At 46.6% G+C, this 14,827-nt stretch overlaps 1 protein-coding gene and 1 non-coding gene across 2 annotated transcripts in view; both read left to right on the forward strand.

Annotated features, from left to right (window-relative positions):
* LOC137432050 (uncharacterized) overlaps positions 1 to 6,515 on the forward strand; it is an 86,579-nt gene extending 80,064 nt beyond the window's left edge. Inside the window, exons 7-8 of the mRNA XM_078783178.1 lie at positions 3,898 to 4,024; positions 6,475 to 6,515. Coding sequence (XP_078639304.1) covers positions 3,898 to 3,978 — 81 coding nt within the window. The 3' untranslated portion in view covers positions 3,979 to 4,024; positions 6,475 to 6,515. The remainder of the gene's footprint in view (positions 1 to 3,897; positions 4,025 to 6,474) is intronic.
* Positions 6,516 to 12,942: 6,427 nt separating this feature from the next.
* Positions 12,943 to 14,740, forward strand: LOC137416576 (uncharacterized). Its single transcript, XR_013624213.1, has 3 exons — positions 12,943 to 13,914; positions 14,053 to 14,260; positions 14,367 to 14,740. It is a non-coding gene; the product is annotated as an uncharacterized LOC137416576 (transcript).
* Positions 14,741 to 14,827: the final 87 nt, after the last annotated feature.

Below are 14,827 nucleotides of genomic sequence, written 5' to 3' on the forward strand. Positions count from 1 at the left end.
CATCACTGTTTGGGGGACGGTACAGAACACATATGAACAAAAGGTGGGAGCGGAGAGGAAGCCGTAACCAGAGGTACTCCTGCGGGTGAGGAGGAAAGAGGGCAGTGCAAGGAGAGTGAGGAAGAGAGTTTTTGACAAAGATAGCCACCCCACCACCAGGCCGAGGCTCAGGTCTATCATACCGGAGGAGGGAGTAACCAGGAAGAGATATTAAGGAATCAGAGACATCTTGAAGGAGGAAAGTCTCTGTTAAGCAGATCAAGTATGGATTGTCAGAAGCAACCTGTATGGAGAGATCAGTCAGGTTTGAGCGAAGGCCCCGGATGTTTGAGGTCCATACCATTAATGAAGAGAGAGGGGGAGCATCGGGTACAGGACAGGGGAGGGGAGGAGTAGGGTAAGATGAAGGATGAGAGGGGGAGGTAGGGAGAGCAGTTGATAGTGTGTCAGATGTTGCAGAAGAGTTCCAAGAAAGGGAAGGATGAGGAGGATGAAAGGTTTGATGGTGAAGGGATGAGGCACAGTGAGGGGTTGTTTGAGGGGGGGCAGAGGAAAGTAGAAGGTTTGGGGGGGTGGAGGTATGAGATAGAAGGGAGACGAAGTGGGGAGGAGGCAGCTTGGAGGAGGAGGGGGGAGGAGGGAGAATTGGAGAGGAATGGTATGGGGGGAGAATTGAATGGGAGGGATTGGGGGGGAGTTTTGAAGGGGAGGAATGAGGGGGGAGTTTAGGAGGGGAGGGGCAAGGGGGGAGTTTTGGAGGGAAGGGGCCAGGGGGAAGTTTAGAAGTGGAGGGGCAAGGGGGGAGTTTAGGAATGTAGGGGCAAGGGGGGGGATTTGGAGGGGAGGGGCAAGGGGTGAGTTTAGGAGGGGAAGGGCAAGGGGGGAGTTCAGGAGTGGAGGGGCAAGGGGAGAGTTTAAGAGTGGAGGGGCAAGGGGGGAGTTTAGGAGTGTAGGTGCAAGGGGGGGATTTGGATGGGAGGGGCAAGAGGGGAGTTTAGAAAGTGGATGATTAATGAAAGACGAACATTGATAACAAATTGGGTTTGTTGTGATTTTCAAGTTAGCAATCCGATTCAGAACGATGGAGGAGGGATGGAATGAATGTGAATTTAGACCATGTAGTGAGGGAGACGTATAAGATATTGAATTTCTTTTTTTTGAAGTGGAATGAGTTGGAGAGGAAATTGAGAAAAGCCTTTTAAATAGGAAGAAAAACAGCGTGTTGTAATATACCACTGAATAAAACACAGAAGGGGAAAGGTTAAACATATTTAAATAATATTTAAACAGAAACGTGAACAATCTTATATGCACAAAAATACCAACGGGGGGAGAGCCGAGAGGGACCACCACGAGTCACGTGAACAGGGCAAACGGTGGATGGCAAGGAGATAATGGGGGCGGGGCGAACAGCACACCTGGACAGAAAATACAGGATGAGACAACAGTACACGTGGAGAAAAGAAAATAAATGTTTTTGTTTTTTTGTTTTTTTTGGGGGGGGGGGGGTGGGGATTTAGAACGTTAGACAGAGTATTATGTTCGGGGTAGAAGGGAAAAAACCAAGAGCCAAGCAAAACACGCTTAAGTTAACAAAACACCGACGGGGGTACAACTACAAGGCCACACACGAGGAGCAGAACACGATTAATTAATTACGAGTTACAGGAAATTCAAACCAAAACGAACTATAATCAAACAATATCGCATGGACGATAAAATAACGAGTTGAAATTTGACAATCTATCTGGGGAAATGGGGGAGAAACACGTGGTCGAAGAACGAACGAACGAATAAGAATGAATAAACGAATGAGCACAGAGAAGGTAATGTCTTTTTTTTTTGTTTTTTTGAGTTGAGATTTACATAAGGAAGTAGGCTTTGGGGTGGAAAGACTGGGAAAACAGAGAACGAAAGTTATTGGATCACAAACGACAGGCGCTGAGAGAAAAACAAAGCCTCAAGGTTGTACAGTATACACTGTACAAGGCCTCAAGACGACACGAATTAACACGATTTTCAATACAGGTATGAAAGATTTGCACCGAAAATCTTTGTCGGGACAATATACGTACATACACCATAAAATAAATACAGTTTTAACAAAAATACAAAATGGGAACAATTACTTAACTTCGATTTCGATGGAGAGCGTGTGGAGCTGCGAAAAAACGAACCCTCGCCAGCAAGACTGGAAACGGAAGGGACGGAAGGGTTCGCAGACAGGAGGTGAGATTGTGTGCGTTGCTGTGACCAGGTGCGCTGGGACGATGAGTGGGAGTGCGCTGAGCCGACCAGAGGACGGGGATGGAGTGATCCGATTGTAAATGAACAAACTTACGACCGGAGCCACAGTGAATGTACCTGGGTCGTCGCAGGAGTCCATTGGATTTGATTGCAGAGATGCATGATGGGGTGGAGCGGGTATTAAGCAGAAGAAGCCTTGCGGCGGAGTACCGCAGAGCCATGCCAGGCAGGAGCGAAGAGACAAGCACGAGGCCAAGGTTGAGGAGGCGAAACAATGGCCACAACCCACGGGAGCGGGCCCGAGGAAACAGCGAAGGAGCCGGGCAGGTGAAGCCAGGAGCAGAGCTGGGACCGAGCAGAGGGCAGACAGGAGCGAAGAGACGAGCACGAGGCCAAGGTTGAGGAGGCAAAGCGGCAAATGCAGCGGCAAACGACCGCCACCGCTAATCAAGATCACGGCGGCAAACCGCCACCACCACCGCTGCAAACAATGGCCACAACCCACGGGAGCAGGCCCGAGGAAACAGCGAAGGAGCCGGGCAGGCGAAGCTAGGAGCAGAGCCGGGACCATGCAGAGGGAAGACTCGATGGCCAAAAATCTGCCACGACCACCAGAAAAGCAAGCTAAAGACAATGGCCCAGTCGGAGAAGCGGCGAGCAAGTGACGCCAGCGTCCTCTCCGGACCGGACCGGAAGCGGAAGCGGAAACTAATACACCCAGAATTGCGGACAGGCTAATACACCCAGAATTGCGGACAGGCTAATACACCCAGAATTGGACAGGTTAATACACCCAGAATTGTGGACAGGCTAATACACCCAGAATTGCGGACAGGCTAATACACCCAGAATTGGACACGTTAATACACCCAGAATTGCGGACAGGCTAATACACCCAGAATTGGACAGGTTAATACACCCAGAATTGCAGACAGGTTAATACACCCAGAATTGCGGACAGGCTAATACACTGAGAATTGGACAGGTTAATACACTCAGAATTGTGGACAGGCTAATACACCCAGAATTGCGGACAGGCTAATACACCCAGAATTGGACAGGTTAATACACCCAGAATTGCGGACAGGCTAATACACCCAGAATTGGACAGGTTAATACACCCAGAATTGCGGACAGGCTAATACACCCAGAATTGGACAGGTTAATACACCCAGAATTGCGGACAGGTTAATACACCTACACCAGGCTGAACAGTTTACGTTTTGTATCCCACTAATTGGCCAGATCTGCATCCGGACCTCATCCAAAATCTAATCCGCTTGTTCTTGTTACCGAAACAACTCATCCACCTAATTTTGCCGCAACCCGACAACAACCTTTTGAGATGTCATACTATATATCCCACCCATCCCCCACCCGCTCCCCCACCCTAAGTACAATTTTAAACGAATCTGGTCCAGGGGTGCATGATTAGTCAAACAAATACACAGACACTTCTCAAATCATTTACAATATGATGTCAAAGGAATGAAATGTGAAAGGAACAGTTGTACGAAATGAATGAATAGTACATGGGTGGAATTTATACCAGATAGACAGTTAATGGGAATGTTTGATGTCTTCAATGTGTTTGGGGTTAAATGATCCTCCTCACTGACTGCTGCTTGTCATTGTTAATCCTCCTTGCAGTTTTGCAACGCAAAGAAATATATATTCACACAGCCTGAGGATGAATACTCTCCACCCACGAGTGTAAATGTTAAATTTTGAGCTTTCTGGGCTTTTCGTCAATGGATGAGGTGCAAAACGTTTTCAAGTGAGTAGTACCGCAATCTAATCTTTGCATCGAGACACCTTCACAGAAAAGTCTTGTTTTTAATGGTTTTTTTTTTGCTTTTGCATTAATTTGTTTTACATTATATTGTGAACAGCGATATTTACGAGTTTGTACGAATTCATTTCTGGACTTCAGAAAACTTGGTGAAAGTTTATGGAGGAATATTTTTTTAATAACAATAAATACAACCGAATGTAGATGTATGCTAATCATCGTGGGGAACAAGGTGAATTGACATTTTTGGCGTGAGCCCTTCTTCAAAGCAAGTCCTCTTGCTTCTCTTTTATAACAGCTAAAGGATTGAAGTACATCCAAGCAATGTAATGCGTAATTAGTTTGTTTGTATGTGGCACATGGCTGCTTTCGTTGAATGAAAGACTTTCGTTAAACTCGAGGAGGACTAAGAAGAAGACCTGTCGGTCAAAAGCTTGTCTGAAAATTAAAGATCGACCGTCTTGAAGCTATGCCCACTACTTATTTAATTTCTTCCGATTATATATACACACTAAATGTCAAAAGTTTTAGAACACCTCAATTTTCCAGTTTTTATTGAAATTTAAGCAATTCAAGTCCAGTGAATAACCTGAAATGGTACAAAGGTAAGCAGTAAACTGCTCGAGGTTAAAAAACAATTTAGGTTAGCAAAAACGGGAAAAGAATGTAAATTACACAGTTATATTGTAAAAAAAAAAAGGCCTTTCGGGAACAAGTAATGGGTTAACAACTTACAGCTGTTCTGCAGCAATGTAAGTAAATTAAGCCTTGAAAGTTGATGCAAACAATTCCTGCAGGTGTCCCAACCTCTGCTGATTACTTGATTACAAACCCCCTGTCTGTATAAAAGCAGTATTGGAACAGACTGTCATTAAACCCTCTGAAGCATTATTTCGACAATATTGCACTGCAGGAAGTAGTATATTGCTATCATAATAGCGAGAAAAAGGCAATTAACAAAGGAAGACACAGACCATTATGACCCTTAAAAGTGTAGATCTTTCCTTTGGATAAATTGCAAAGAAAGCCAAGGCGTCAGTGAGTACAGTTTCCTACACCATCAAAAGGCACTTGGAAACTGGAGGAAACTCTGACAGGAAGAGGTCTGGCAGACCCAAAGCCACAACAGAATCAGAAGACAAGTTTCTGAGAGTCATCAGCTTGCGTGACAGGCAGCTCACAGGCCAACAGCTTCAAGTACAGCTTAACACTGGTCGAAGTAAAGAAGTCTCAGTTTCAACTGTAAAGAGAAGATTTCAAGCTGCAGGTTTGACAGGTTGAGCGGCAGTAAGAAAGCCATTGCTAAGATGGCAAAATAAGAAAAGAGGCTTGCCTGGGCCATGAAGCACCGCCAGTGGACTACTGAAGACTGGAAGAGGGTCTTATGGACCGATGAATCAAAATTTGAAATCTTTGCTTCATCACACAGGGTTTTTGTATGCCGTGGAGTTGGCGAAAGGATGGTTCCTCAGTGTGTGACACCAACTGTCAAACATGGAGGAGGAAGCGTGATGGTCTGGGGCTCTTTTGCTGGATCCAGAGTCGGCGACTTGCACAGAGTGACTCGCACCCTGAACCAAAAGGGTTACAACAGCATTTTGCAGCGCCATGCAATACCCTCTGGTATACGCCTAGTTGGTCAGGGGTTCATCCTACAGCAAGATAATGACCTTAAACACACCTCCAGGCTATATCAAAACTACCTTTGAGGAAAAGATCAAGACGGTAGGCTTCAAATCATGCAATGGCCAGCACAGTCTCCAGACCTAAACCCCATCGAGCTGGTTTGGGATGAACTGGACAGAAGGGTGAAAGCAAAGCAACCTACAAGTGCAACACATTTGTGGGAACTTCTGCAACAGTGTTGGGAAGAACTTCCTGAACAATATTTGATTTCCATTGTCGAAAGAATGCCACGAGTGTGTTCGGCGGTTACATCTGCAAAAGGTGGCTACTTTGCTGAGTCAAAAATTTAAATTAAATTTCGTTAAACAAAATGATTCTATGATTTCTTTTTAATCTCAAATTGTTTATTTGTTCTATGCTTAATTTTAGAATACATTGAGACATTAAACTGCGTAAATTTCAATAAAATCTGGAAAAATTGAGGTGTTCTAAAAATTTTGACCGGTAGTGTATACTAGTGGGGGTCACCCGTGGGAATCCCACGGGCATGGACGTGTGTGACACTTGGACATCTTCATTTAGTTGCTGTACATTTAGTTTTACAAAATGGTTACTGGCAATTTATCAGATGCACAAATGATGTAATCTACACAATGTATTTACTTCTGATAACATGTGAATGTATGTGCGTGCATATGGGAAATACAGTTTGAAATGTGGCATTACATCTCATGTAAAATGTGACTTCAAAAGTTCAAATCCTCTCCCTCCCCACCCTCATCCCTCCCATATCACGCACACTGCACCAGGGATTGGGTCACAAACACACGGGGGAATTGGTCACACACACACACACACACACACACATGGGGAATGGGTCAAACATTGGGGGGGGGGGGGGGTCACACACACACACACACACACACGTGGGTGGGGGGGGGGGGGGTAAATGCGTCACACACACACACACACACACACACACACACACACACACACACACACACACATACCTCGTACCTCGTTTTTTCATTTCTGATCCTCACAATTCTGTCTCTCTCTCTTACTCACAGGCACACATGCACACATACACATACATCCACACACACACACACAGGTACACCCACACACGCACACATATGCAAATACATGCATCCACACACATCAACACACACATGTACACCCATACACACATATACACACACACACACACACACACACACACACACACACACACACACACACACACACACACACACACCTCGTACGTCGTTTTTTCATTTCTGTTCCTCACAATTCTGTCTCTCTCTTATTCACAGACACACACACACATACACACACACGGTTTTTTCATTTCTGTTCCTCACAATTCTGTCTCTCTCTTATTCACAGACACACACACACACACTATATATATATATATATATATATATATTGTTGCGGAACCGGAGGTCGGCGATCCCCTTACCAAGGGGGGGTTAATCCCCTTGTATTTTACACTGACCGATCCTATGTTCCTGGAAATTACACGCTCCTTTGCGGGGTGAGATTGGCCAGGGTGATTGGTCAATGGGTTCCCAGATACCTTTGCCAATCCCTCCACAAAGCAGGGATATAATTCCCTGCTCGGACCCGGACAAGATGGAGTTTGCCGAGCGGTTAGCAGTCCGAAATCCGAGCCGTTAACAAAAGACGAAACCCGATTACAACGGTCGGCCGAATCGTGCCACGTATATCAATTGGGGACAGGACGAAAGCGATCGGATGAGAAGAAACCAAGGGGGTAAAGAAAGAACAAATATGATTTATTATACAAGAACTCAAGAGGCAACGAAAGGGCAAGAATATACAAGAAGGAAATAAAAGGACACAGGGCAATCCTTAAACACTCTTAATTAACACGCCCAGGACAGAACAAACACACTTACACGAATGGGGAATAGCAGGCAGAAAGGTCCAGCCGATCACCGTGGGCACCGGTCCGGTTCCCGTCCATGTCTTTGGTCCGCGTTCACTCCGGCTCACGTCTCTGGTGCCGCGGCGAAACCCCGGCAGGCAGCGCGGTTGGTATGGTCGTTCTCGAACGCCAGCGGACCGTCTCTCTCCATCTCTGCCAAGCAGTCCCTCTCACCAGCTCTCTTGCTTCGCGCCAACCCTCTCTCCTCTCGGCTGCCACGAACCACCACGCTCTGCGCTCTGCTCTGCCTGAAGCACCACCTCACAACCCAACCAACTGTCCAAGTAGTCACACGCGGCCGCTTATATTGGCCGATTGCGTATTAAGCCGCAGTTCATCTGGATACGCCCACCGAGGCGCTGGCCTCGGCCCTGGTTGGGTGATTAGGGCTCCTTGGTTCCACCTTTGATGATGAGTCGACAGGGGCGGGGGGGGGGGCACGCCTCCTCCCCGCGCTCCGTCCTTCTTCGCCAGCCGGACCGCGTGCTTAATGGCGTTTTGTGCAGCAAAACGCGGCCAACAAAAGGCAGCGGAGAGCATTAGGAGGGAGCAACCCCGACTGTAGGTGTTAATGGCACTTTGGAGAGAGAGATTGGGAATATTGGAAGGGGCCTATCTTATTTGATTAATGCAAACGCAGAGTCAACTATTGGGAACAGATCCTTATCTAGAACACATACTAATGAAATATCTAAAGAGGTTTCTATGTGTCCTACGTGTTGCAATATGACCTAACTAGGGTGTGACCTTTGACCTTTACATAAAAATGGGAATATTTACAGGGGATTATTTATAAGGGATTATTACAAATATTTACAAAGTGGAGGGTTCTCAAAACCGCAACACAGCACCCTCATTTCCTCCAGGGCCGTCCCGGCACGAAAGAACTTTAACTTAGTGTGACACTCAGGTGTGGTAACCCTCTACTATTAACTTCACCCTGATTGCGACATTTTTAAAACAATTCAGTATGTCGCTCCTGCTGCGTTGCATTCTATCTATCAGACTCACGCCCACAGGATAACCGAATTACGGAATTATTTTGAAACTATACATTGACGGTGGGGGCATTATTTACAAGAACACTATTTTGGTATTTACAAACGCGAACCCAGGACCTGTCTTTTTGGGAAACAAAAGAAGAACTTTTGAAAAGAGGAAAGGCACGCACTGCACTGCACCGATACCACCAGCACCAATAAGCACCAATATGCAAAAAGAACCGAAAGCACCACAGTCAGCACCATCGAGCGCACAGTCACACATTTCAAAATGCAACGATGCCTTGCGACGTCTTCTCAGCTGGGCCGCTGGTTCTTGATGACTTCCTGCTTGCTGCCTATTTAAAAATAAAAGGGCACAAAACGCGTCCACTTTTTAAATTATGGCCAGCAGGGGCCAACTAAGGGTGGTTCACTGCATGGCTTAGGTGCCACCTCAACCGTGGTCCGCAAGCAAGATTTCGCTGGCCACAATGGCCGGTCCCCAGCAGAGGTGCCAGGCCCCAAAACGTGGGGTCCATGAGTGGTGCTCGGCCACAACCATGTGGTCCATATGGTGCTAGGCCGCAAGACGTGCGGTCCATAAGTGGTGTACCGGTCCAGGCAGGCAGCAGCGAGGGTGCGGGCACACAACTGCGGACACCTGCGCACTCCCCCCGGGCCCAAAATGAACAAATCCGTGAGTGGGGGAAGGAGGACAAGCAAGCAGCGGGGCAAGATCGCAAGGGTACACATCAAAACAAGGCAATGCAGAGGTGAGTTGCGCAGGAGAGCAAGCTGAGAAAGCTCGTCCCTACCGTACGTCCCCCCCTGTCACCTATCTACCCTTGCCCCTACCCTGTATTTACACAATTTACAAATTTGTCACTACTGTCACGTCTCCCCCATATTTCTCATACACCAAATTCGTCACCCCAATCCCTCTAACCCATATATGCCATCAAGCCCAATTTCTCATCAATCCCTCCTAAGGAGGAAGAGATGGAATATAAACAATGTCACCCCACGTCATGATGCGTCTTACATCCCAGACATTTGCAAAAAAACGGTGGTGTTGAGTCCTGTCACCTCAGGTGAGTGGATGCGGATGGTGCGAAGACTTTCAATCCTAACTACCTTCTAAATGACTTTAACACACTTTACACTACCCGGGGTCTTTCCCTGCCAAACCATTGGCCATTTTACACTATGTGGTTCTAAGAACCGAACTCCCATTGAACATACCGTGGTGCTCACCAATTTGGGGTCTCACTCCCCCGATTCTTCACCCTGTGCCCTCGCACAATTTCAAGGCTGGGTCGTGTGGCGCTCCCAGCAGGTCCGCTCACATGCACACCTCCGCCACTGCAGTTGCCTCCAGAGCTTACCTGCTCCTCACCCTAACCTACCTGGGGAAGGCCCTCTGGCGCTCTCACCCCACTATCGTTCTCTCTGGCGTCGGGCTACCCGCGTCGTCTCCGTAGGATCCCGGGCCCCATTCACAACTACACAACTCCCCTAACTGGGGAAGGCCCCTCCTGGCTCTCTCACCCCCTGATCTCTAACTGGCTCCCAGAGCCTACCTGCGGCCTCACCTGGCCGATAGACTAACAGTGGCGGAGTGCCCATAACTACAAATGGTCACGCAACTACCACAACCCCCAAGGAACTGCAGCCGCATGCAGCTGCAGCTCCGAGGGAGTTGGTGACATAATGTCAGGGTCAAGGACCATAGCCTCCAACTGGCATCATTCCGAGCATAACTCCCAAGGGATTCGGACCGCATGCAGTTGGAACCCCAAGGGAATTGGTTACTCCAGACACCAGGTGGGAAACTATGGTGGGCAATGATCATAACTAAGAATTCAGCCCCACGCCCACCCATTCCACTTCACTCATGCACCACTCAAAGCAGTACTCTGCTACCCTCGCACCACAGATGTCAATATCCTACCGCAATTTACCTACTCCCTCTACCTACTTTTAAAGTACCCTACCCGGGTACTCGTGAAGGGGTCCATCTTCCCCCATCCACTCTTCCGCACCATGCACTCCACTCCACATATTCCACACTACTCACTCCACACCATCCATTCCATACTCCATTTATTGCATGCCATCTATTCCATGAAACCATTCTCCATTCACCTGTACTTCACTTGCACACCTGGCGGCACTTGCACACCTGGTGGCTCTTGCACCCTCCTCTCCTCCAGGTGCATTCACTCAAAGCAGTGACACACATCTCTCACGAGCATTGCCTCACTTCATCACCCTCACCACAAACACACTGCATCATCTAACTATCTACTCCCTTCTGAAACTTGTGCTCCCCAGCTTCCCTTATACTAAGCACTTCCCACATCATTATCAACCAATAATCTGTTCTACGTCCCCTCTACAGGTATAGTTTCGCTACTTAACTCTCAGTTACCTATGGTCATTTCTAAACCCTAACATTATCCAAGCCCTCCCTGGCTAGGTTTTCACCGCCATAACCCCATAAACTAACGCTCATGTGCCACAAAAGTGAGGTGAATGGTAAAACTTACCATTCGCCATCACTACTGCTACCATCAAATGTCCACTATACTACGAGCCTCGGTGCGTCATTACATCATCAACGCTCGGCTTCGCAAAGCCGAGCAATGAATTCGGGTGGTTTGGTCTCCTGCAGGTTGGGTCCGTCCGGCATTCGGATTCAGGGGAGGAGGTTTCGTCGGGCCAAGGCTCCGAGCACCATTCCGGCGCAGGGCCTTGCGCTGCCAAGCGCGTTTGCCCAGCCTTGCCCAGGTGGAGCGCCGCCACAAGGGGGCGCCGCCCCGCACCCTCCTCCTTCCCCTCGAACCGGGCCATTCGCTTCGCCTGGCAAAGCGCAGAACCGACCGTGCAGGGCGGGGCCCTGCGCGGATCGCGCACGACGGTTCTTTTGAAACCGCCGTGATTACGACCCTCGCCGGTTCCCGCAGTACACAAAGCCCGGCACGGACCGAGAGCTCGCGTCGGCTATACATCGGCCTAGACGCTAACCCGGTCAGCGTCGATGCCCGACTTGCATGCTCACACCACGCGTTCCTTTTTACATTCTCATTCTCACACCAAGTCATGCTCACGCACTCCGCACATTCCGTCACCGCTCTCTCTCCCCGTGCACACTCTCCCGGTACGTACTCCGTACCACTCATGGGTGTGTACTCCCACATACACCCACTCAACGCACACCTACCCAGGGGTGTGCAATCTGTTGCACACCCAATAACGCGCTCCACAACCAACTCAGGTGTGCATCCCCGCACACTCTCTCCATCCATCTCACTCTCCGTGTCACAATCACACTCTGTACACACACACACACACACACACACACACACACATACACACATACACACATACACACATACACACACGCACGCACGTACACATGTACACCCACACACACATATACATATATATATATACACACACACACACACACACACACACAAATAAGCAGTATGATTTTGTTGTTTCTGGCTCACTGTGCGCCCAACATGGTTCAACATCGTTCAACATGGTTCAACATGGTTAAAATGGTTCATTTTTTCAATTTTCCCAATTTTTTTTATTTTTCAAATTTTTGAAATTTTTTCAATTATGTAATTTTTAATTACTAGGACGTGCCCGTACGTGGGTGCCCGTACGTGCGTGCAAAAAAACATGCGTGCAAACAACAACAACAAAAAAAAACTTTGAAACCACGTGGCAGTAACGACCACAGAACCCCCCCCCCCTCTATTTACATGAAATGGTTTGGTCCATTCGCAACGACCACAGAACCCCCCCCCCTCTATTTACATGAAATGGTTTGGTCCATTCGCAAAGCCAAAGCGAACGGCGAACGGCTAAATCGCCATAGCTCGGTAACTACTTGTCCGATTAATATGAAACCTTGAAAAGGCACATCCTCGGGTCCCCAGCAATATACCTGGCAAGTTTCAAGTATATCGGACCCGTGGTTGTCGAGAAACAGCGGTCACAGACACACAGACACACAGACACACATACACACAGAGATTACTGGAATTATAGATAGACTAGGGCATGCCCGTACTATATATATATCTAAAATTATATCCCCCCCCTCTATTTACATGAAATGGTTTGGTCCATTCGCAAAGCCAAAGCGAACGGCTTGCGAGTACGGTGACAATCCCCCCCCCCTCTATTTACATGAAATGGTTTGGTCCAAAGCGAACGGCTTGCGAGTACGGTGACAATCCCCCCCCCCCCCCCCCCTCTATTTACATGAAATGGTTTGGTCCAAAGCGAACGGCTTGCGAGTACGGTGACAATCCCCCCCCTCTATTTACATGAAATGGTTTGGTCCAAAGCGAACGGCTTGCGGAGTTTGGTAAAGAAATCGCCATAGCGTGCACAAACGCGCAGGAAAGCGAAAGAATCGCAAATTAGTTTTAATTAGTTTTAAAACATAGCTGAACGCCAACATAGTTTGCCAACATGAAATAAATGAATACGCTCTCAAATGTGCCGTCCGAGGCAGAGTCTGTTCGGCACGTTCGGCACACGTGATAGCTCGCTGCTCTCTGATTGGTTGAATCGTTTTTTGGACATAGCTCTGTAACTACTTGTCCGATTAATATGAAACCTTGAAAAGGCACATCCTCGGGTCCCCAGCAATATACCTGGCAAGTTTAAAGTATATCGGACCCGTGGTTGTCGAGAAACAGCGGTCACAGACAAACAAACATACACACAGAGATTACTGGAATTATAGATAGATACGTATAATTTCCCCATTTTCCCAATTATCAATTTTGTACTGAAGTGCTTTGTCCCATCCCACCAGATGGTGCTGTTGAGTTCTCCAATTAAAACATTTTTAAAATTGATGTTGGTTCAAACATTTTGGTAAAACATGTTGGTAAACGCCCACTTTTTGGATAAGCCACGCCCATTTTTCTACGCCATGCCCACTTTTGCTAAGCCCCACCCACTTTATAAACTCTCCCCCATTGCATCATTTTCAGTTTAGGTATTGCATTGCATTGCATCATTTTCAGTTAAGGCTTGTCCAGGCATGCCCAGGGAATTTCCAAAAGAAATCACACCCACCAACCAGTCTTATATAAAGGGTTCAAGCACAGGCACACTTTTTACTTCTCTTGAGAATGGACTACTCTGCTGAGCTGGAGCTGGAGATGGAGCTGGAGATGGAAATGGAGTGGGATGACGTTGCAATTCCTTGGAGTCCTACTACCTGTGTGGAAATAATCCTTCAAATTGATGAACTGGATTCAAACCTCTTATTAATGGAGGTAAGAGTTTGTTTGTTTATTTATTTATTTATTTATTTATTTATTTAATATATATATATATATTTTTTTTTTTTTCAAAGTTTGATTTGTACATATAATAATATTGTATTAAATTAATACACTTATTTTCTCTCTCAGGAAATTGTATCTGAGATGCAATATGAAAACTGCTTTTGCCACAACTTGGGACGAAATGATTGATTCGTTTGAAGACTTTTGAACAAAAGGCCCACAGAATGAGTTCTACCCTGATGATCCCACCAAAGAGTTTCACCCTAGAGACTCTTCCTGTTTGGAATTAAACTTTGAAATTGGTGAATTGGATTCAAACCTCTTGTCAATGCAGGTAAGAGTTTATTTATTTATTATTTTTTAATTTTTTTTTTACAAAGTTTGATTTATACATATACTAATATTGTATTAAATTAATACACTGTTATTTTCTCTCACAGGAAGTTGTATCTGGTAAAAGGATTGATTTGTTTGAAGACTTTTTGATCAACCACAACACACAAAATGAGTTCTACCCTGATGACCCCACCAAAGACCTATACCCTAGATACTCTACCTGTGGGGACTCTCTTGGAGACTCTTTGGATTCTCAAGCAATGAACATTGTTCTTTGTTTGATGATGTTTCATAGGGAAGTTCAGTTGATTGAAAATAAAATATAATTATATATGTTATAACATCAGGTAAGTAATTTTTTTAACATATATTTCAGGAATATCAAGAAAGTTCGAGGAAGAAAATTCTGGTACATTCTTCCTCCTCATTTCTACTTCTTCAAATTGAAAAGCTTTGGAAGAAGAGGAAAAAATATGATGTTTGGATTTTGAATGTGAGGGTTAGGGCTAGGGCTGGGGCTGTGGTTAGGGCTGGGGCTGGGGTTAGGGCTGGGGTTGGGGTTAGG

The sequence above is a fragment of the Myxine glutinosa genome, chromosome 8 (genome assembly GCF_964187855.1).
Source record: "Myxine glutinosa chromosome 8, kmMyxGlut1.1, whole genome shotgun sequence".
Classification (NCBI taxonomy): Eukaryota; Metazoa; Chordata; class Myxini; order Myxiniformes; family Myxinidae; genus Myxine; species Myxine glutinosa.